The following is a 24,105-nucleotide window of genomic DNA, read 5'->3' on the forward strand; positions in this document are numbered from 1 at the left end:
TTTGTACCCAGATACGTATTTACGTAAATGGTATTTAACACTGCTAAAGAACGTATATTACTTTTGTACAAATAGCCACCGTTTCTTAAATAATATACACATATTAACTCCATTTAATAGTTAATAGTAATTCAAAAATCACAAAAAACTTATCGTACAAAAACGAACCATTTAATCATTTATTTCTGCGGGATTCTTAGTGGTAGCTCGTCATTTTGACTGTCAGCTGTTCAGTAGCCCATGATCTGGCTTTGTTGCCAACATCAAAAATGAGTTCATGGGCTCTCTCAACAAGCAAAAGAGAAGAGTTTCGTATCATATTATCCATGGTGTGAACCATGGAAGTCTAAAGTTTGACCACTTGATGATTTCGAAGCAAATTTGTTTAAGTTTAATTTTTCGAACGAAATAATGAAACGTGTGGCATTTTGGCAATTCGAAATTGCGGTTGCCATGCTCGATGAAATATTGGGAAAAAAGTTAGTAAATTGTTAAATTTAAATCACAATTTTAGTTTTCTTAGTTGAAATTTTTATTTTTAATACACTCATGAAATCGCTAAATTATTAATGTATATATTCAGGAATGTTCTGAAACCAAGATTTGCTTAATTGTCAGAATGGCAAACCAATTCTGATTTTCAATGGTGTCACTGAATCTGATTGGATTTTCATCTTTTCGAATATAAGCAAAATCAATATTCGAATGAGGAACTATATAGTTATAAATATTTATTCATGGCAAAAATTAAGAAGACACATATTTTGGAAATTTATACATTTATATCACATAATTATTTCAAAACATTCATTAAATTTGAAAAAATAGAATTAAAATGAGAAGTATTTTCAGCTTTTATTATTGGACAATAAAAGTAACGCAAACGAGAAAAGGAAAATTTTAGTGAATCATAATAACTCGCTTTATGCCCAATTGGAGTCAAATGTGGTATTTGTATTTATGTAAAAATTTACATATTTATTGTTTAACTTTTATGTAAGAAGTTAGATATTTCCCTGATCTAATCTGAATCATCTATTCTGTGAACTTCTTAGAATATTTTAATTTTTCCGTTAAATTCAACAATTACGTAATGATGTACGATAAATGTAGCGTACGTATCTTCTCTTTTATTAGTATTTATATTATACCGTATTTTAACAGCAAATCAAAATAAATTTGTATATAATATTAATCTGTCAGCACTGAGTAACTTGGTTTGTTTCTGATAGTAAAACCAATAAAATTGGTATACATGATATCGAAAACCAATAAAATTTCTGATTCGAACATCAAATAATATCAGAATTCATGACATCGACCAGAGTCTTTTGTCGGTTTAAATTCTGATTCCGACAACTATCAGATTTTACAACAACACTGATAGTTTAATCCATAATTTAATCATAACTTTGTTTAATATTATTTTGATTTTGTATTTTTACATATTCAAATAGTACATAAAGTAATTGAAGGGCAAACATTAAATTATCATTTACGAATAAGAAATAGGAAAAAGTATTATGTATGATTTTTAATTATTCAATTCTCAATCCAAATATATATATGTATGTAAATAATTGTCATAATGGCAACCTTGATGAACGTGTGCGAAAAACATTTTGGAAAGCTTTTACAACAAAATGTATTTCGAACATGCGTCCATTCTTTATTTAACCGTTGAAGTCGTAGTAAAGAAATAACCTAATTCGAAAAGTTTTACAATTCTTTTAAATTGTTTAAAGTTTTTTTGTTTGGAAGCAAATATTTTGGTGAGTAAAAACAGGAGTTACTTATAAGTTTATTAATTGTTTTAATGAATATAATAATTAAAAAAAAAAATTATAGTGAGGTAACGGTACTTATCGTAAAAGTTAATTATTCGTGGAGTTACAATAGTCAAACACACCTTGGGGAAAGGCTTAGCTAATATTACATTTAATGTTTTTATAATTCCGATGTTTTTTACTATACACTTTTGAAAATACTTGTTTTCAAAATAACCACAATTTTGGTTATATTAATTTGAAATGTGATCCACTTTCCCTAATCAAAGGGCGTTTAATCATTCTGAATTGTAGCAACACCTGTGTAGACTATAAAAAATTAAAACGGTTTCGTAGTAAGACATTTTAAACAAATAATAGTAAGACAAATACAAAAACCAACATTTGGACGGCAATCATCTGTAAAGCAGGCACAGCTTTTCCATAAGTTTGCATTTCAAAATTACACATTCTTAGCAGATTTTCATGTCCCTTCGCAATTCAAATATATGTACATATATACAGATCTATGATCGTTGAAGTGAATTTCGGGCACATTTGGATTACATTACATACATATCGTTTTGTTTTTCTATTGATTATACCAATTGTTTTGTTCAATAAAAAACGAAAATTTATATTTCTAAATTAAATAAATAGATGTTTATCTTATGTTTGGGTTATTATTTTTACTGAAATACACTTCAAGGAGGTCTTCTTTCAAACATGATATGTCAAAGTTATCTAATTCTGGTGTGTTGCAAAGCATTAATTTTCTCTCGATCCGATTTAAATAATTCTTTTCTATTGTACAGTGTTGTTTGCGTTAAATTTATTGTTATTAATTAACTTTTTCGTATAGAATTTGCATTTTGTAAAATTTAGTACTAACTACGAACTATGTATAGACTGTTTGCAGGCCGTGGAAACAATATTTTTTATATTATAATTAATCTTTGTTTTGTACACATGTTCGTGAACATTAGTATTGAAGTGGGCGAAAGCGAACCAATGCCATCCCCATTAATTTGAAACCGATTTCACCTTAACCTTTCACTTTACAATATGTATATTCATATGTATTCAGAATCAAAGAAGGAATAAATATTCCATGGCTTTCAGTCCTACGTACCCGAACTGTTCTAGATTTTTATTGCGCCAACTGGTCAGCATTCCTTAACATTATTTTGATAATATTTTATGCCGTTTATAAGAACATCAACAACATTTGTGAATAATAATTTGTACAAAGAGTACATTCGAGTTGTGACTCTACTCCACATGGTTAAAGTCGTAAGTACTTTTCAGGGAGAGGGCAACTTTAATGATAATGAAATGCCTTGAAGCCAAAAATTTAATATGGCCAATACTACCCCTCAATTACCCAATATAAAGATTTTCAAATTTAAGGTTTTTTTCAAATTCATCTTTATATTGATGGATATATAACATTTTGGTTGAATTATGTAAATGTATTGTTGATATACTATAGTTTGCTAACGATTATAAGTGAAATATGTCTGTGAATTATCCCGCAGACTATATATGTACATATAGTGATTTTTATATAGGTCAAATTGAGACTCATCTTAATGAAATTTCGTGGACATATTCTCTATACCCTATATAGTGATGAAATCAGTCTATAAACTTAGTATAGCCTCATCACATAATATGAAGATTTTTGCCTATCTGGTTCCCTTTGTCCTCACATTATATTTGGGCCCTTATAATAAAATAAATAGGTATACCTTAATAGAGTTAAGGACGAATGGTTCGTGTAGCATTATGCCATTAATAGTAATATTGGTAAAAAGTGAATGTGAGGCCTATAGTAAAGTTAATAATGATACTAAATTTGATTACAATACCGTGTTTGGTACATGTTTAATTTCCTTTTTTTTACTCAGAAATTGGAAATAAATTCCAGTACTTTCGGAACTAATTTCTACATTAGAGACCGAGTAAGAGTAACCCTGGTAGATCTAACACCGATATGTCTTTATTGGCTAATGAACCAATAGTTCATACTAGACTTTATGTTAAAATAGTGCTAATATTATATGAAGATAACCTTATTTTGGTTGTTGCAGTACAACAAGTTGTTGAAAACGTTTTTAATATATATTCGTTCTATTTGTACAGTTTTTTCAATTAAGTTTTGTATTTATGACGTTATGTAAGTCTGAAGAGGTCTAATCATATATATTGACACTATTGCCTTTTATAACAAGATGGTGTAACTGAAACCGTTTATTATTGCTTTATTATGTGAATCGAAGTTAAACACTCCTCTAATCACTTATAATTGTGTCAGATGCATTCCTTAAATCGTGTAGTTGGGATTTTTTTTAAGATTGGGTGAATGGTCGAATTGATATCCAAATGACTGTCTACGCGTCTGCTCCTGTATGTGATTAATTAAAATACTTATCTTGATGAACTTTTTTTTAACAGATTCTCCAATACATTGTCTTTGCATTTCCTCTGGCTCCCATTTTCTCAAAATAGTTACTTCCGCTCTTATCCGAATAGGTTATTGTTTTGATAGGTCTAATAAGATTTGTCTCAAATTGTGTGATATCGTTTCATGCTTTCTCTTTTACCAGTACATTCGGTTAAAAATTTCCTCCGGTTGCACTCAGTAATGTGTTAAATCAGTTTTGAATTCACAGGTTTCAACTTAAATTAAACTTAATTATGTATGTAATACAATACGTTGCTGCTACATGTTCAGGAACTAATAAAAATGCCGCTGTCATTAATTTTATCAAATAAGTTTTTATTTAAACGAGTTTTCGAACTTCTTTGGGTCAAAATACATTTCAAAAATTTTTATACCTTATGGATGTATTTTCATACAATTTCTAATTGTAAGCAATTTTCACTTGGGTGATATTTTTAAGTTACCGAATGCAATTAAAACCTGTTCTTGTATTTCAAATTTAAAAGTGTGTATCATGCACCAACTACATGGAAAATATTATATTTTCACGTAGTATTTTGTAACTTTTTTACTTTAAGGAAACGCAATATATTAATCAATATGACATAACTATAACCTTTTAGTTTATTAAGTTTGCTTGTTATTCTTTAATAGTAGTGTGAACTTTTATTTGCCTTTAAATTATTATTGTTAATACAATTAAGAAAGTTACAATAAAATGATAATTTGCTTTGCATGAGGGTGATAATGAGATGATAGTTTATTTGCTTCACTTCATGGATTTTATTCATGTGATGATATCAAATAATTTTTCTTCTATAATTTTTTGTTTATACGAACTGCTTAACGTAGTTCGAGGATTGTTTTTGTTATTTCATATTATTTAAAATTTAACTGCTATAATTTTGCAAAACTGGAAATAGTTTTAAAAATAATGGAAAGTGTTCGTTCCTCCCACTTTCGCTATCATTTTGTAAAAAAAAAAACAAAATTTTAAATTTAATCAAACAACAAAAATATACACATTATTTAGCAGTGGGACTACTAGACTTTTTATATACGACAAGTGCTGTTGCATTGGCTATGCTAGTGTGGCTCTTGAAGTTATTGGTTTAAACGTTTCGACCTGAAATCAATTGCTTAGCATTTTGCTTGTTCGTACGCTTTGACGCTGTTGTTATTGGGCGGTTAGTTTTTTGTTTTGGTCTTTTCCTTAGTATTATAGGACAATATATATATATATGTATATATTTGAATGCATCAATTCAATAGAAATGGTACTGAAAACAGAAGTGTAATATAGCTTGTGATAATTCATTAAACTGGATTTTAATATTTGTCAGCAGTTTCCGTTTCTTTTCTTCACTATATGATCTTTAAATTTGATGAAGCTTCAAACTTATTTTAATTCTTGATACCTCATTTATTATTTGCTTCTTTAATTTCAATTGTTTTAATAGTTGTTCTTTTTTGTTTTTGATATTGCGTCTGCGCCAAATATGCAGAACTTTTAAGCCAATGTTGGGAATTGACGTTCGTCGTTGACTTTTGGTGCAACATTTTGTTGTCTAAAACCACCAAAGTTACGCTTTCCACCTCTGCCAGCGTTAACACCACGTCCGCCACCAATTGGTGGTCGCTCAGTAGCATTGAAATTGGTGTTGGCATTGGGATTGGGATTAGGAGCACCACCTCCTGGGCGAGGTCCGCGTCCACGTCCACGTCCACCAAAACCACCACCTCGGCGACCGTCATTGAAATTGAATTGTATGTCAAGTACACGTTGTTGACGTCCAACTCGCTGAGGGTACATGGCAGGATCGTATTCAAGTTCCTCTTCACTTTCATTTTCTTTTTTCTTATTATTGGTTAGAACTACCATTTTCTTCCATTGAGTTGTGTCTTCACCTAAAGTGAATACACATTTCGTAAATTTGCTTTTCCCTTTTTGATGTTCAGTTAAGTCGCTTCTTTTTTTTAACACTTACCTTCTCCAGCTTTACGGATATTGAAAGTTGGTTTGACTCGTTGTTGTTTTTGCGCCTTCCATTCATCCAGCGTTAATTCTTTGGTTTCTTCTTCGACCGGCGTCTGGTCAAGCTGTTCATTACCAGATTCTTCAGCCTTATCAGTAACATTACCACCCTCGACATCGCTCTTATTGACGTCATCGATAGCTTCCTTAACTGATCCCCAATTGTGTGCGCCAGCACCATCACGTTTGTCAATTGCTTTCACACCTATAAATAATATTAAATTTATTTATTTATTATGTTATATTATTTTATTTTACTCAACTTTTAGATATTAAAATATTGATAACATTCTTTTGAATATTTTGACAATACTATATACTTTTTTGATTTATACAATAACAGTTTTAGCGGAAAATAAAAATGGCGGATATAAGGTTTTATGAGTTTAAGTTTTCATAACCTACATACTTCGTGAAAACATTGACATTTAGCACGTTTTGACATTGCTTATTCCGTTGTGCTTGTATATGAGCACATATTCATATGTTTCATGTGGGCACATTTCTACAACATGCTTTTGATTAACACCAATACATACATATGCATAATTCATATATATACATATATACGTATATATTTGGAAATATATTTATAAGTTTGGTATATTTTTACACTTACCAGTTTTATCAGATCCCGATTGGCGGTCGAATTCACGTTTTCCTCCACGATTGCCACCTTCGAAATTGCGGTTACGTGGTGGTCCGCGATTGTCACGGTCCCGGAATTGGCGTGGTTGCTGCTGTGAAGAACCATCAATTTGATTTCCAAAATTACCAGAGTATCCATTTTCTCGTGCATTACGACGATTATTACGTTGTTCACGAGTTTCATCGTTTTGCTGTCTAAAGTTTAAGTTTCTCGTGCCCTGTTGCTGTTGCCCACCTTGGCCATCAGTAGCGGGACCAGTACGTTTGCGATTGGCGTTAGTAGCTTGCCCACCTTGCTTGCTAGGTCTATCCACTGCATTACCTGCCGGCGACTTCTTATTCAGTTCATTTTTGTTCAAGGCTGATGGCTTATTCTCTTTTTCAGCTTGGTTGGGTTTCTTAGTCGATTGTGCCCTTGTAGGACCGTCGACATTTTGTTTATTCGATGACTTTGTGGAGGGTGCACTACCCCCACTGCCACCAGCAGGCTTAACCTGCTTTTTCGACTTGCTCGCAACATTATCTAATGGATCACTAATATCATCGTCCATGAACAAAAGTTCATAACGATTATTTCCAGAGCCATCCATAATTGGCGTTTTTGTGAATTATTTGTATACTTGCTTTTTGCTTTTTCTTGGCCAATTTCTTACAAATTTGAACTAACCTTAATTTCTGCTTTCTGCTGCACGATAGTCAAGACTAAGAACACATGCCCAGCATTGAAAAAGCATGGTATACATATAAGAAGAAGAAGAGTGCTGAAATTTTTGACAAGTACAAAGTCTGTTTAATGGCCATCTTAAATAGCGGAAAGTAAATTCTAACATAAAAAGTATGAAATACAGATGTCCCTGGCGCTTTTATTAAGAACCGCTATTCGAACATTCGATCGACAATGTACCGTTCATTTTGTAGCGTCTGCTTGTAGGAACACCTGAATATTTTTACACTTTTACGCCTAGGTTACGTTTAATAAAGGTGGATCCATTGAATTGTAATTTGGAAAAATAACTAAAATTTAAATATCGTTTTTGCGTGTGTATTAAAAGGCCTTTGTAGCGATATAAATGTAAACAAGTTTAATACCAATTGGAGTAAGATTTTTAGATTTCATGACCAAGTGTAAGTTTTAAAAATTAGCATCGAAGCTTACAATTGACAAAATTAAATTGTTCAGTGCATTTCTCTGCAAAACTCCAACTAAAAACAGTAATATTTTCTGCAACCGAATGTAACAATATCGGGGAAAATACAGAAATTGTCGCTACAGAAGAACAATTTAGAAGTTCCCTGTGCCTTACATAAAAATACAAACGCATGTATGGATGTATGTGCATATTTGCGTATAAATGGTCCAATTGGTAATTTGGAATAAGAATACTTCACTGGCGAATATTTGGTACATTGGTGCTGCATTTGTGGCCACTACTGTATGCTCATATGTTCCAACAATGACATTTCGTCATATACTCGGAAGAGTAAATTTGTTTACAAATTAAAAATGAAAAAGAACTTACAATTGGCGGCTTAAAAATGCGGTTTCCTATTACAATAGCGTCGCCAAAGACAAAATGCAACGTTTTAAAGAAAATCGTAGATTAAGAAAAGATGTACGTAAAAAACTGAACCATGATTTTAATTTATTTACAGACAAATCACCGAAAATGTCAGATTGGATTGATGAAGTAAGTTATATTATTCATATTCTAGAGCTTGAAATTGATATTATTTGTATATTTTGGTAACAGGAGGATGGTTGTGGTTTTGGTAATGGCAGCTCCCAATATAAAGATAATGTCGATGAGTACGTAGATGATGGCGAAAATGACTACGCGGAACATGAAAACACTGACGACGGGAATAGAGGTTTCGAAAACAGACGTGGTAGGGGCGGAGGACGAGGTAATATAATTAATACCTACATATACACAAAATGCATATTTTACTACATTACGGAAATATTAAAGGTCGTGGCGGGCGAGGCCATGGTGGTAGTTATGGCGGTGGCCATCGTAACTTTGGCGATAATGAGGATAATGGTAAGTTTCACTTAATTTTATAAGTCAATATCCATTGTATTTGGAGTGCCCAAAGTGATTTTTTTTATACTTTTTATACTATCGGTTTAAAAATTAAATTAAACGTTCAGTTTAACATACAGTTTCAATCTCAATCTTAGTTATTAATAAACATAGAAGAGGATATAGGTTAGATGGAGGAATGCGTTGTACTATTGTTTTGGCAGTTTTATTTTTGTGGTTTTGATATCTTTGTCTTCCTGGATAGCCCAAACAAGCAGATGACAAATATAACCTTCTTTGCCAAGGGAACACGCTCACACCATAATGTTTGATGCTCCATGCTTAACTTGTTGTGTGGTGTACCAAGATGATTTTAATACTTTGTGGACGTCTAACATCATTTGGAAATCCTTTTCTGCCATACATGACTTATTCTACTCGTGCAGTCATAAAATTTTGCTCAATTAGGTTGAGTGCTGATTTAAGGTTTAGTTTTCGTTTTCGTTTTCGTTTTTCGACATGTGCTTTTGTCAGTAACGGTACTTTTCTTTGATAGTGGGCAGTAAGTTCGCGGCAAAACAATTGTCGGGAACATATGATATAAAAAATAACTTAAGCGAACTAGTCTCACAGACATTTTCAATTTCAACTATTCGTACACTTAAATCATTGCATGATTTGATGCTGACATTTGGCGCTAATTTATTTTACAGTTACAGTTCGCTTATAAAAAGACGATGCAATAAAAAAGTGGGATCATTTAGTGTGATAGTACAATTCAGATTTTGACCGCAGCTGTATATTAGGTAAAAATTGTCATATGTTATAAATAGATCCGTTTTTGTCTGAAGTTGGTTGAAGCTGATTGGGGAAAATTGTTTTGCTTCTTTATGCAGCGAAACTGTAATCATTTAAAATTTTGTTGAAAGTCAGTGATAAATTTGATGATTAGGCATCATTCCATTTGCATACAATATATATACATTTGTAAGGTTTTTATATTTGGAATTCTCCCTAACGTTTAATTTATGCTATAAAAGGAGTATCACAGAAAAAATTCCGTATCAGGGTTCCAATATACAAACATATAAGTTTAAATATAAGCAGTCGTAAATTGTGAAGTGAGAAACTCCCACTAATTTACAAAAAGAAATGTATTTTAGTAAGGTTCTAATTTATTAATTTGGCACGATTCCGATCACGTTGCCGCTTTTACAACTATGGTTATGTAAAGTAATTTTTTTTAATTCTATATTTTTTTTTTGCCTAAAAAACGCTTATAATAGTATAATTTGGATATATTTCAACGTGTTCAGTATAATTTCAAATATTTTAAGTGAAAAATGTGTTAAATACAAATTATTGTTAATTAATGCTTTTGAATTTCTGAAAGTTTTCTTAACAGGATTCTCATATGACGCTATTAGCAATTTACAAACTAATTTTTAACATGTTTAGAAAGTATTGTCATATTTGACTCAAATTAAGAGCTGTAAAGTGAATTTGTTTGAAAAAAATTAAATTCAAAATAAACTGAAATAAAAAAATAATTTGAAAAATATGAAGAAATATGTGAAAACAAATATGTAATTCTAACGGAAAATAGTATTGTAAAAATGTTTGCAGTTATATCTAAATCGGGATCCACTGATTTTTTTTCATAACTTTATTTTCTTTTAATTTATTTGAATCAACCAACATCATAGAATACTACATGTGTTTCACTATGCTTATAAATGGTTTCTTGAGCTTTTATTGCACTAAGGAAACCATATGTCTGTCTGTGGTATCTGAAATCTACCTAACCCCTTAAATTTATTTCTCTATCATATCTGTAAAATATGTGTGTATAGTCCTTCGCCTTTGCTTTGACTAATCATTATTAAAAAAAAACCAAAAGATACATTTTTTCTCCAAAGAAGCTTAACAATTTATTTTTATCGCCTATTTTCGATATTATTTATCAATTTGAGGTCAGTTGTGACAACAACAGAAATTTATCATATATGTTGGTGTAAGTAAGTGAGATAAACACTCAAATTTATAAAATAAATAAATACCAACCTTGCGTTGTAGATGGTTTTGCTGCATATGCAATGTGAATGTGAGAGAAGTTGAGAAGCTTTCAAGAAATTTGTGCTTTCACCACATACTAGTTGCTCTGTGGTGACTTTGAACATATAAGTGTTTAAACACAGCCTGCATGTTTAGTTCATGCTACTTTTGTTATATAATTCTTAGAAGCAATTTCGTTAAGCGGCTATGCAAAATGATTGCAATATGCTTAATACATGGAAGTGTGTGTCTTCTGTTTGTGAACATTGGCACATTGAACATTGAATCGCTAGTGTTTAATTAGCAGATCTGCTCAGTGGCTGACGTCACACTCTATTTCCTCTCAGTAATTTGCTGGCTGACGCGGGAAGTACGCTGCTGGCTTTCCGTTGCTGCAACAGCGGGTTGCAACGCACGGTTAGTGTATTGGACCAGAATTGGCCTCGTCTCCTTCTACCTTGGCACCGTCATGGTCCAGGCGGGGGGCGAGTCCACCCTTCTGAGTTCATGCCGAGGCTGGTAGCAAATTCTTAGCGACGCCATTTTCAAAATTTCTTGGTTAAGTAACTTGGTAGCTTAGCTTCGGATTTGTAAATTTGCTGTTCAGAACACTTCCACGCCAGTGGCATTGCCGAGCAATTTGCCCATTCTTTTTTATTTTTTCTACGGTGAAAATATAGGATTCATGACATAGTAACCAAGTTGCATATGCACCATTTTGTCAGTTCTTTATGACATTTGGTCTTGGTAGGCTACGATATCTTTCACCTTTATATTTCTTAAAAAAGCAATTTAAGATTTAAATTAATATCAACTAAATGTTTTCAAATTATGGGGACCTTTAACTATACTTAAATTTTAACCAATACTTTTATGTAACGTTTTTATGCTCTCGCAACAAAGTTTCTAAAGAAAGTATTATAGTATTGTTTGTAACGGTTATATGTAAGTCATAAAAAGAAACGAGTTTGATATAAATTATATACAGTCATGTGAAAAATAATAGGGACCATGACACATGTCCCTATGATTTCGCACACTCAAAAACGATCTTACTTCACAAAATGATCAAAATTTTTTCTTTGATAACGGTTCTTTACTTCACTGACATCCCAGCAAACAATTGCATGTTACATTTTTGATAATTTTTTAATTTTATTTTTTTATTATTATTTGCAAGCAAGTGTTCCTATTATTTTTCACATGACTGTATATCAAAATGATAAGGATGACGAGACAACTGGCTTGTGAAGTGAAACAGATACCTTAAATAAAAGTTAAGATATCTTGACGAAACTTTATTAATTATTAAAATTTGAGTCATAACTTCACCTAGCTCTCATATACCTAATTATAGCTTTTTCCAAAATACGGTGGGCTTTATTCCGCATATATCGGTTAATAAGTGAGATATCTTAGCAAAATTAAGTGAGCGTATAGTCTTGGTGGTGAAAATGAGTGAAATCGGTTCAGGAATTTCCTCAGCACTCATATACTTTATGCCGAATATGTGGGTCAAATTACGTTATCTTAATAAAATTGCGAGAGTATAAAATGTTCGGTTGCACCCGACTAAGCCTTTCCTTAATTGTTTGATGTTGAAATTTATACTTTAATTCTGCTAGGATGATTAATGTATTCCCTATCGGAATACTGGTTATATCCTTAATATTGGTCTTGAAAAGTTATTAATTCATCGTTAACCAGGTTTGACAAAAGTGCACCGGCAAATATTTTCATTGCCGAGCTTTAACCCAACTATTTATAACGGTATTAGTGGCAGGCATAAAGTGTATGTTTTAAACAGATTTAAAACTAATTAAACACTGTTGGCAGCATAACTATATTCTTCTTCTTCTCGACTGGCGTAGACACCGCTTACGCGGTTATAGGCGAGTCCAAAACAGCGCGCCACGTATCCCTCCTGGCAGTTTGGCGCCAATTGGTTATACCAAGCGAAGCCAGGTTCCTCTCCACCTGGTCCTTCCATCGGAGTTCAGGTCTCCCTCTTCCTCGGCTTCCACCAGCGGGTACTGCATCGAATACTTTCAGAGCTGGAGCACCTTCATCCATTCGAACAACATGTCCTAGCCAGCGTAGCCGCTGTTTTTTTTATTCGCTGGACTATGTCTATGTCGTCGAATAACACATACAGCTCATCGTTCCATCGTCTGCGGTATTCGCCGTTGCCAATGTTTAAGGGACCATAAATCTTCCGCAAAACCTTTATCTCGAAAACTCCTAGTGCCGTCTCATCGGATGTTGACATCGTCCACGCTTCTGCACCGTAAAGTAGGACGGGAATGATGAGAGACTTGTAGAGTTTGGTTTTTGTTCGTCGAGAGAGGACTTTACTTTTCAATTGCCTACTTAGTCCATAGTAGCACCTGTTGGCAAGAGTGATTCTGCGTTGGATTTCCAGGCTGACATTGTTATTGCTGTTAATGCTGGTTCCCAGGTAGACGAAACTATCTACAACCTCAAAGTTATGACTGTCAACAGTGACGTGGGAGCCAAGACGCGAATGCGCTTACTGTTTGTTTGATGACAGGAGATATTTCGTCTTGTCCTCGTTCACCACCAGACCCATACACTTCGCTTCCTTATCTAGTCTGGAAAAAGCAGAACTAACGGCGCGGGTGTTGTTTCCAATGATATCGATATCATCGGCGTACGCCAGTAGCTGTACACTCTTATAGAAGATTGTACCTTCTCTATTTAGCTCTGCAGCTCGTATTATTTTCTCCAGCATCAGGTTAAAGAAATCACACGAGTTTGAGTCACCTTGTCTGAAACCTCGTCTGGTATCGAACGGCTAGGAGAGGTCCTTCCCGATCCTGACGGAGGTTTTGGTGTTGCTCAACGTCAGCTTACACAGCCGTATTAGTTTTGCGGGGATACCAAATTCAGACATCGCGGCATAAAGGCAGCTCCTTTTCGTGCTGTCGAAAGCAGCTTTAAAGTCGACAAAGAGATGGTGTGTGTCGATCCTATTTTCACGGGTCTTCTCCAAAATTTGGCGCATGGTGAATATCTGGTCTGTTGTTGATTTTCCTGGTCTAAAGCCACACTGATAAGGTCCAATCAGATTGTTGATGGTGGGCTTTAGTCTTTCACACAATACGTTCGACAGAACCTTATACGCGATGTTGAGGAGGCTTATCCCACGGTAATTGGCGCAAATTGTGGGGTCTCCCTTTTTGTGTATTGGGCAGAGTACACTGAGATTCCAATCGTCGGGCATGCTTTCTTCCGACCATATTCCGCAAAGAAGCAGATGCATGCACTTTATCAGCTCTTCGCCGCCGTATTTGAATAGCTATAATAACTATATTCTAGTTCGTTGAAAAAGCCAACCCAGTATTTTTTTGACCTGAACGGAGGGAATCTAAATCTGCAACGAAATACGTCTACAAGGTGACGTTCTACAGGAACCTGACGATAACCTCATATTTTCCTCTAAACTTTAGTTTCTGCTACGCCCACAACAAACACGAAAAGCTATGAAGTGTTATAGTAATGTCAAATGGGTGTGGCTCCACGCACTATTTTTTTTTTTTTGTTTTTATATATCTCGAAACTAATGAAATATCACCAAAATTTTCTGGAGTCATTTCCCTTTGGGAAATAGGTGAAATACACACCAATCTACAATAAAAAGATTGCTTGTTGGTGTTTTTAGTGTTCAGAATTTAAAACTTAGCAAAAATTTCTGAAATCGAACAATATCTTTCCAAGGCGCCATATGTCGAACATATCGCTCATTTACTTGAATAGTGTCATAACTCAAAAAACACGATTCTTAAGTTGAGTATGCAGAAATGTGCGCAATTTCATCGTCCATATTGTATAAAAATTTCATTCCGATGCGTAGGAAACACATTTGACTTATGACGCCGAAATTGATTTATATTTTTCACAAATAACGACTTATTCAAAGTGGGTCACATTTAAAAAACCGGGTAATAACTCCCGCTATATATGTATAATGACTAAGTGTTGTGGTATGCTGTAATCTACAGTAATCATTTATTGATTAATGTAGTCGATGAAAATAATTTCATGTGAGATTTAAAAATACTGGTTACAAAGTCTTGAAACTCTAAAATAAGTTTAGAGATTTTTGGCTTATGCCGCGTTTTCACGACAGACTAGAGGCTTTTCAGCCCATCTAGCGCTACATATGTACATATTTACCTCTTTATACATATTACTTAAGTATATATTGGTCCTAAGATAGTTTAGTCCATATACACTAATTGAAATTAATAGAAATGGGTGGTAATAAATTTCGAAATCGTTCCGAGTTTTTGTCGAGTTGTGACCGCAATTAGGAAAGTGTTTAACATTTGACTTAACCATGCTGAGAGTGACGTGTCCACAGCGATTTGAAAAGTTTATGAAATGGGGTTATTTCGCTTTTGATTACGTGCTTTGTACTAGACGTATTGTAAAAGTTTACGCGTGTACGTATGTACATACGTAAAAGCAATTGAGTTATCTAATTTCATGATAAGTTTTTTTTCCACTTCGTTTGTTTAACGCGTTGATTCGTACCCATATTTTCTAGCCCAACGAACTGAATTCCAGTCGCCAGCACAGAATTTTGTGCCCAAAAACTTTACGAAAGCTACTATTCAAGAATTCTTACCCGAAGTCCCCGGCCGCATACAGAGGATAAACAATCGTAATGAACTCTATTGCATAGCCAAATATCTGTTGGAAGCGTATACAGTTTGCTTGTCTACCGAAATGATTAGAAATAACACTTCTTCAGTTAATGCATTCACAGAGTCGTTGGTGGCAAGAAATGGCTATAATAAAGAAATGCAACAAGAAAAATTTGATATTGATCGAGAAAATTTTAATGTGATTGAAGGTGTTGAAGTTGACAATACAGCAAACGAAAATATAGAAATGTTGGATTTGATTGGCGGCAAAAGAAAAGCAGACTATGGAATGCAACTTCCTAAAAGCATCGACTTAGCAACCGCAAACCAATCTAAACTATCCGATTTACCAGACTTATTCAAAGATGTAATGCCTTCCACAAAAGTGCAGCTACAGACGCCCACTTCGACTACTCTTAAAACAGCCAGACAAATTCCGAGAACTGTTCGTGGCGTTAGCCATCGGAATCATGTAGTAGGAATTGCAAGTCTTGAACTTATACCTGATATGGTTGGTGCACATATAACAGAGCGAGAATATGCCTTGAGACAACCCTTACCTAAGCGTAATTCTTTAAGAATTGTTCCCGAACATCAGACAATCACTAATAATATGCGCGAAATGGCATATAATTTCTTTCCATTAGAATATATGTGGACAAGTGCTGCTTCACCTTGTGTGGCGGAAGAAATGCCTCAAATTCCACCACTTGCCGAAGATCAATCGCAGCTAAACGAGGGTAGTGCTATGACATCTGCAAGTATCAATGTAGCGCGCCAACATGTGGCGTCGACTTCTTCTACAATGCAATTGGTACAGCCACATTCGGAAGGACCATCATTGCAAGGTTTCGGTGAACAATTTGATACAATCGAGCAGATTAGAAATTATTTACCAACACATACAGAAACTAACGGGTACAAACTTATTTTCACATTTTCATTCATTCCATTCATATGGAACATGATTGCATGTTTGGGTTATGGTTTAAGAATAGAATAGAAAAATAAATAGAGGAATGCAGTGCGAGCTGTGGTCTTTTCTGCCCTCTCAATGTCTATAACGACTTCATTAGTCCCAGAACTCTGACGCTTAGTTGTCACTCATGGCAATTCCTTCGTTACGGTACCTTCGCTGGATATTATATTTTCCTCACCACACAGGTTTATTGCAAAAACTTCAGCCTGAAATATGCTTGGAAACGCACCCTTTGGCACATAGAGTTTAATGTTTAGCCCACTATGCGTTCAGACGTTTTAGAGCCGTCAGTGTACCAGTGTAGCGCGCACGCTTTGGATAACGCCACGAATGCCAGACTTTCCCGGTCACCTGTATTTCCTAAGATGACCCCAAATTTCATAGTAAAGTTTGTCTCTCTAGTTGTATCGTCCCTAGGAAGGAGGGCTAGGGGAAGCTTCTCGCCGATCTCCATCATGTTTCTGAATGATATCACTGTTCCCTTTCCATAGCCATCTGCCGTCATCTGCAGAATAGTTTGGTTGGCGTAGTGTTTAATCACTATAAGCAAACGCTGCTGTGGGGTCATGTCCTTATCGCTACACGCACGCTGGCTAACTTTTGTAGTTTGCCCAGCTTCAGCTCCACTAGAGCAAGGGAAGCTCAGCAGTCTATGCCACTGCTGCGTATGTCATTATAGGTCTCATTATCAATTTGTACATCCATGGTTTTGCCAACATAACTTTGTGGAATTTTGCCGAATTGGAAGTTCTTGGTCAGATAAAAGACAAAAGACCGGGTCGCTTCAAGTTATCTAGACCTGAATGTCGTTAATACACTAGTTAGGTGACTATTGAGATTTTCCGACGTATATCCAACACTTCAGTGGCGATATCATCAGCCGTTGTATTATATTAAAAGAAACTATTACATATTTAAACGCCCAAATACAACTTAAAATATTTGAATTTATCTATTATTAGACGAATTTTCCGAAGCAAGTGCTTAATGTAAAACTTACATTTATTTCGTGTATCTTGCTTGTAATTGTACTTAATGTATGTATCTTTTTTATAACTCATACATAATACGGCAGTCAGCAGGAACGAAGTGGCATTTTGCCTGAATCAACGACTGGCAGTGTATTTTTCACACCGTATCCGCAAGCAATGCCCGCAGGTATATCATCACTATCGGATGAAGAACAATTAAAAAATGCTCATGCAATTCAGCACATTTCGGGCCATTCTCTTGTCCGCCGCACAGAGACATCAACCTACAGAACTGGAACATTACCTTCGATACATGAAGAGGCATTTCATCGAACATTATTAAGGAGAACTTTTCGCAATAGCGAACTCTCTTCAACACCGTTACGTCCCACAGATAGTGTAGCAATATTACCACATTTCAAAAATTACCCAACTGAGGGCAGCACGGAGCTCACCAGTGCTGATAATATACGAAGCACAGAAGCCGGCCGCCAAATGCAGATGGAAACTGAAGGTCTGACAGAAGCTTTTGATTCAGTTGAACAGACAACTGCAACTCAACAATTACAACATCAAACAGCTGTTGAAATAAAAACAGAAGACATAGTTATGTCAGCCGAACCATTACACTTGGTCCAAACTTCCCAGCAGTCAGAGGGTTTTAATGAACCTAGGAATTGGTTGGAAATACTACGTGAACGGCAAGTGGACTTACGATATAATAATTGTGGAGCCTTACCAAAACGACGCAGAAGATGTTACAAAAAGCGAGCACCACCGACGGATCCAAATTTAACCCGCACAGTTGATCATCACGTGGGTGTTCAAAATGATATCACTGAAGTACTTCAAGCTTTGACACCATTGCCTACCCAATTACCAGAGCAACAAGTAACTGCTGTGGACTTAACACTAACACGTAATTTGCATAACATTGAGGAAACACAATCGGCGGTTATACAGCAGCCATCGTATGAACAATTTATATATGAGCATATCGAATCGATCTCCACAATCATGGATAGTCTAGCTGAATGGCAAAGTATGTTAAAAGCTTGCAATCGGAATAGTGAACAAAACGCAGCAACAGCATTACTGCCAGCACATTATGCCTATGATGTGGAGACGCTGCTCAATGCTGATATAGAACGCTTGCAGCTAAAAATGAATATATTACAAGCGATCATACGCAATGTGTCTTTCAACATGATGAAGAGTCGTTTATTGAAGAACAGACGCCTTGCTGCGTTTGCTTTCAATTTCTTAATAGAACTCGAATCAGCCGGAATAATACGAATAAAAGAGAATGGACATTGGGTGGGATTAATTTAACTTTTTGAGCTCATAGAGCTCAAAATATTTTTTAATACATCTTTTAAAGATAATAATTCTGTTATTTGTTATGATAAATGCTCGCGATACTGGAGAACCAATATATAAATACCTTTCTTTCCAACACCATTTCTGTTAAGTGATTATTTCCGTTCAGATAATCCTGGTGAGTATCCTTTCGCTGGTTTAAATTTTCGGTCCTTATAGTAATGGCAACGGGAATTCGTTTTTTTTTAATCAGAAATAATTTATATCAAGTTAAATACATTACAAAAATATATTTGTTTTGTCCCATTTTTACCATTTTGAATGGGCTACATAAGTAAAACAAAATTTGGTAGCACTAACGCAAGTGGCGATAGAATTTTTCACGAGGTATCCCCATACTCTCTTGCCCGAATTCAACTGGATAACTTTGTTGTTGGTTTCAGATGTAAAATTTTTGACAAGCGGACAGAGAAGTGACCAATCGAATACAGCTAATATTGGTATAAGGTAGCTATTTTCGAATTTGAGACATCCATCAAAATCATGGATAGAGTTTATTATTTCAATGGTGAAATTTCGTCCAAATGTATGCTTCTAGTACTGATATATTAAAAAATCATGTAATCAAGTTCTACCTAAAATACCTATTAATACACGTACATACAGTGCCGGACAAAAAAAAATAAGAAAGTTCCTGTTAAGAACAGAAATCTACAAAAAAATATCTACCCTAACCAATGAAAAATTCAAACAATATGTATTATTATCTGTTCATTTAGTAAGATTAATTTTTACTAAATATAAAATAAAAACATTTCTTTGTAAAAAAATACTATTAAATCACATGCTGATTTATATTGGGAGAGGACAAAAAATAATAACTAAATATTATTTAAACGGAAGGTAAAACAGCGTGTATATTCAAGTATTTTGTAGCCTGGGATATGGAATACCATGGTTCTTGGAAGTTTCTTCACAGTTCTTACATGTTTTTTTTTTTTACTTGATGCTTACTATCTTATCTTTAACAATTCTACACAAGTTCTCTATTGGAAAAAGGTCCGGAAAATGGAAGGTCCAGATTAAAATATCTATTTCCACATTATAGGCATATTTCATTCTGCAAATGGGAGCATGACTTGCTAACTTGAGTATGTGGATGTAAATAAAATTATCCACCTTTTATTTTAACTACTACAGAGGATCCATACAGTAGCAGAAGACACATTCCTTTACCATGATACTTTTACTTCCGTGTTTAGAAGTTGTTGCTATATATTTAGCGTTAAATTTTGCATTTTTTTAACTTGCAGATTTGTAAAGATTTTTTTTATAAAAGTGCTTGGTGAACAATTGTTAAAGGTCTTCCAATAAATCTTGCAATTTTCCAAATACTTTCTGACTGACTGACTTTCCTTTTCCAGTTTTTTTTTTTTTTACTGTTTCCCGCTCTTCCGTGAAGTTATGCATCGCAGTTAATCTTTTCAATTAAATGAAAGTTGTTTTGGTTTATCTCTATTAGTGCTAACCCAAAACTACGGATTTGATCTTCTGTTCTTATTTCATTGCCCAACTTCACATGCTGCACATTGACAATAGTCGGGAATTCCAAAAAAAAAAACGATTTTGCTGTTAAACATATATTTTGAGTATGATATGCCACTTTATCCTCAAACAAAACAGCTTAATAAAAACTATGTCGTTCAAAAAATAGTTTTCAATCGAATATTACTGGTTCTTATTTTTATATATGTTGTGTTGTATATAGTAAGACGTGTGATATATAATTTTAGCAAAATCACACATCCATTAATGTTCACAATTTGTTGGAAGGATTTGAACACGTGTGAGATTACAACCGTTAAAGTAATTTTATTGAAAATAATTTGTTTTCTCTTAAATTGAAATCGATTTATCTATCACCAAGTGAATTGCCATCCTATAAGTATTAATGGAAATAATATCATTCACTAATTCAAATTCTAGTTAGGAAAAAGTTAAGTTTTTTGTTTTAATTTTTTAGAAAAAGTTGTTTTTTTTTTGTTTCATTGCCACAATATATTATTGTTTTAGTGAAACAAATTTGTTAAAATTATGTTTTATGACACAAAATATATATATATATGCATAACGGTCATGTTTTAAGAAAATGGAAATCGCAACGGTGGCGGTTTTCGTGGTGGTCGCGGAGGTCGTGGTTTCGGCGGACGAGGCGGCCGTGGACGCAATGGTTTTGGTGGCGATCGTAACGGTTTCAATGGCGATAGAGATGGAAACGATAACGGTTTCAATAATAACAAAGGCGAATATGAAGGCGAGCAGAAACAACGTGAGTTCTATATACCGCCGGAACCCACCGACAATGAAGATGAAATATTCAATAGTGGAATCTCTTCGGGAATAAATTTCTCCAAATACGACAACATTCCAGTTAGGGTAAGCAATTAAATAACGGAGTATCAATTAAAGTGGTATTAATTACACTTAAAATATTTATTTGTTGCTTAGGTGTCGGGCGAGAACGCTCCACCAGCGCTACAGTCTTTTGAAAATGCAGGCTTGCGGGACATAATCATGAATAATGTGCGAAAGTCGGGATATGCTGTGCCAACGCCTATTCAGAAGAGCGCTATACCAGTAATAATGGATGGTCGAGATTTAATGGCATGTGCTCAAACAGGATCAGGAAAGACAGTGAGTAAAGGGCATTGTATAATTCTCTGAATATCTCACCCATACTAATAATGGTTTCTACATTTATCCGTTTACTATAGGCTGCATTTTTGCTTCCTATCATTAATGGCATCCTAACGGAGGCTTGTGATTTGTCGATTGGAAAACCGCAGGCGGTTATCGTTTCTCCAACTCGTGAATTGGCGATTCAAATTTTTTCAGAAGCTCGAAAGTTCGCAATGGGATCTTATTTGAAAATCAGCATTGTTTATGGCGGCACCTCAAGCAAATATCAAGGCGAAAATATTGCCAAAGGCTGCCACATTTTGATATGCACCCCTGGTCGTTTGTTAGATTTTGTGGAGAAGGGTTTTATTACCTTTGAAGAGACACGTTACGTTGTGCTGGATGAAGCCGATCGTATGATGGATATGGGTTTTAAAGAGAATGTTAATACACTTATGAATCATGAGACAATGCGTCCCATGGAAGAGCGTCAAAATTTGATGTTTTCTGCAACATTCCCTGAAGAAATACAACGTTTAGCCGGTGCTTATTTATCGAACTATATATTTATCGCCATTGGTGTTGTAGGTGGTGCATGTTCCGATGTTACGCAAGATATTTTTGAAGTTAAAAAGTTTCAAAAACGTTCCAAATTAATGGTAAATTACATCAGTTTTTTTGTACAAAAATTTCTTTAAACAAATACTACTACTATTATTGATTTGTCTAGGAACTATTGAGTGAAAGCAGCGATGGAACCATTGTCTTTGTTGAAACAAAGCGCGGTGCTGATTTTCTAGCATCCTTACTCTCAGAAACTGAGTTTCCTACGACTTCTATTCATGGCGACAGATTGCAGCGCCAACGGGAAATGGCTTTGGCCGACTTCAAGTCAGGGAAAATGAAAGTTCTCATTGCGACGTCAGTTGCCGCTCGTGGTCTCGGTAAGAGCGCAAATTTAGGTTATCTGTTTCTATCCTCTGGATTTAACGAGTTGAATTTTCTCTTCTAGATATAAAAAATGTCAAACATGTCATTAACTACGACCTTCCAAATTCTGTTGATGAATACGTTCATCGTATTGGACGCACAGGTCGTGTCGGTAATAACGGACGCGCATCTAGCTTCTTTGATCCAGAGCAGGATTCGGCCATAGCAAGTGATTTGGTGAAAATTCTGGAAGGCGCCTCGCAAGAAGTACCGCAATTTCTTCGGTCATGTTCCAGCAGGGGCGGCGGTGGATTCAGCAATTCACAAAGCAGATTCGGCGGTCGGGACGTTCGAAAAAATGTTCAGGTATGCTTATTTTAAGTGAGTTTTGAGTACATGTAAATATAGAAATATGAAGTAGGATATAAAATAATTAGTAAAATACAATTAGTTGCTATAAAGAAGTTATAAGTAGTAAACAGCTTAGTTATGTCTACATACATACGTACATCATCAGTTACTAATGTTTTTTCTATTGGGATGGCTGTGATATTTGCTACAAACTCTTAAGAAAACACTTTTTTACCAGTTGGTAAGAGAGTATTATAGTTTTGTTTACATAACGGTTGTTTGTAAGACCTAAAACTGAGCGGGTTATATATGTATACCAAAGTGAACAAGGTGACGAGTAGATTTGAAACCCGAATGTCTGTCTGTCCGTCCGTGCAAGCTGTAACTTGAGTAAAAATTTAGATATCTTAATGAAACTTGGTACTCGTATTTCTTGGCATTGACAAAATGGCGAAAACCTAAAACATATAAAGAGCCATAAATACAATTATAAAAGTAAAATTTGGTTCAAAGGATTACTCTAGGAGGGGGCATATTTGGATCCCGCTCCCTTCTAGGTTTTATGTAAATGATCGAAAATGTTGATGATCTTTATTTTTCGTATGTAACAATTAGTTGGGTTTCCAAATACGCATATGCTTCCACATCCAAAACAACGTTACCACAAGAAGCAATAATTTGTACCATCTTTAACCTTTAATGGTGTATAAATATAGTAGCTCAGTGTTCTGAAATTTTTTAATAGAGATACCTATACACATAGTTTCTGTAATGCAAACAATTTCATTTCAGTCCGATGACAACTTCATTACTTCGGCTGGTCCTGGTCCATTGGAAGAAGAAGAAAATTGGGATTAAAAAGGACATATTGAACATGCAAAATCAACGATTACTGAAAATTTTTTTATACTTCATTAATAATAGTTATTTACTTTTACTTTGAATTCAATTGATTTCTAACTTCTGCTAATTATTTTAGCAATTTTTTATTTTCATTTCTAATACATGAATTTATATATTTTGTTCTGATAAAAATAGAAAGTCCAAGACGAAATAAATGGATTTTGAATACAAAACAAAAATGCTTCGGTTTTGCGGCATAATTATTTTATTTTTTATATTTATTGGTATTTTGGAATAGAAATATGGTTGAATTAGAGCCAAATAAGTCTCCAACGGCAGCCGCAAGTTTTTGTTTTAAAATTTAATTTTTCCTATTTACATTCAATGA

General features: G+C 34.4%; 2 protein-coding genes across 9 annotated transcripts; one reads left to right on the forward strand and one right to left on the reverse strand.

Moving 5' to 3' along the window:
• The first annotated feature begins 1,624 nt into the window (after positions 1–1,624).
• On the forward strand, positions 1,625–23,977 carry LOC105217981 (ATP-dependent RNA helicase vasa). Of its 8 annotated transcripts, XM_011193280.3 has the most exons (9): positions 8,455–8,583; positions 8,647–8,800; positions 8,866–8,937; positions 21,061–21,350; positions 21,423–21,608; positions 21,689–22,252; positions 22,324–22,537; positions 22,606–22,889; positions 23,667–23,977. In XM_011193280.3, exons 1-9 carry the CDS (start codon positions 8,470–8,472, stop codon positions 23,730–23,732), a joined length of 1,944 nt encoding a protein of 647 aa, XP_011191582.1. In that variant the 5' UTR covers positions 8,455–8,469; the 3' UTR covers positions 23,733–23,977. The 8 variants fall into 8 exon arrangements, with proteins under 8 accessions (XP_054083496.1, XP_054083498.1, XP_054083497.1 ...); XM_054227521.1 differs by lacking the exons at positions 21,061–21,350; positions 21,423–21,608; positions 21,689–22,252; ... (1 more) ...; positions 22,606–22,889; positions 23,667–23,977 and adding exons at positions 1,625–1,772; positions 15,545–16,562; positions 17,699–21,031 and having other exon boundaries at positions 8,549–8,583; XM_054227523.1 differs by lacking the exons at positions 21,061–21,350; positions 21,423–21,608; positions 21,689–22,252; ... (1 more) ...; positions 22,606–22,889; positions 23,667–23,977 and adding exons at positions 7,716–7,892; positions 15,545–16,562; positions 17,699–21,033 and having other exon boundaries at positions 8,549–8,583.
• Positions 4,528–15,769, reverse strand: LOC105217979 (plasminogen activator inhibitor 1 RNA-binding protein). The gene is made up of 4 exons (XM_011193278.3): positions 15,626–15,769; positions 6,867–7,656; positions 6,201–6,452; positions 4,528–6,120 (listed from the first exon to the last, which is right to left on the reverse strand). The coding sequence occupies exons 2-4, from the start codon at positions 7,483–7,485 to the stop codon at positions 5,723–5,725; spliced, it is 1,269 nt and encodes a 422-aa protein (XP_011191580.1). The 5' UTR covers positions 7,486–7,656; positions 15,626–15,769; the 3' UTR covers positions 4,528–5,722.
• Positions 23,978–24,105: the final 128 nt, after the last annotated feature.

The sequence above is a fragment of the Zeugodacus cucurbitae genome, chromosome 3 (assembly GCF_028554725.1).
Source record: "Zeugodacus cucurbitae isolate PBARC_wt_2022May chromosome 3, idZeuCucr1.2, whole genome shotgun sequence".
In the NCBI taxonomy this organism is placed as follows: Eukaryota; Metazoa; Arthropoda; class Insecta; order Diptera; family Tephritidae; genus Zeugodacus; species Zeugodacus cucurbitae.

What these genes read in the sequence shown, in the direction of transcription:
- LOC105217979 (XM_011193278.3), bottom strand. Translation starts at nt 7,485, where the DNA reads ATGGATGGCTCTGGAAATAATCGTTATGAACTTTTGTTCATGGACGAT. An exon ending in ATCGGGATCTGATAAAACTG is followed by an intron (nt 6,453 to 6,866) that starts GTAAGTGTAAAA and finishes TATTATTTATAG; the next exon opens with GTGTGAAAGCAATTGACAAA. An exon ending in TATCCGTAAAGCTGGAGAAG is followed by an intron (nt 6,121 to 6,200) that starts GTAAGTGTTAAA and finishes TATTCACTTTAG; the next exon opens with GTGAAGACACAACTCAATGG.
- LOC105217981 (XM_054227517.1), top strand. Translation starts at nt 8,470, where the DNA reads ATGCAACGTTTTAAAGAAAATCGTAGATTAAGAAAAGATGTACGTAAA. An exon ending in TGGTAGGGGCGGAGGACGAG is followed by an intron (nt 8,801 to 8,865) that starts GTAATATAATTA and finishes GAAATATTAAAG; the next exon opens with GTCGTGGCGGGCGAGGCCAT. An exon ending in TGGCGATAATGAGGATAATG is followed by an intron (nt 8,938 to 15,544) that starts GTAAGTTTCACT and finishes CATATTTTCTAG; the next exon opens with CCCAACGAACTGAATTCCAG.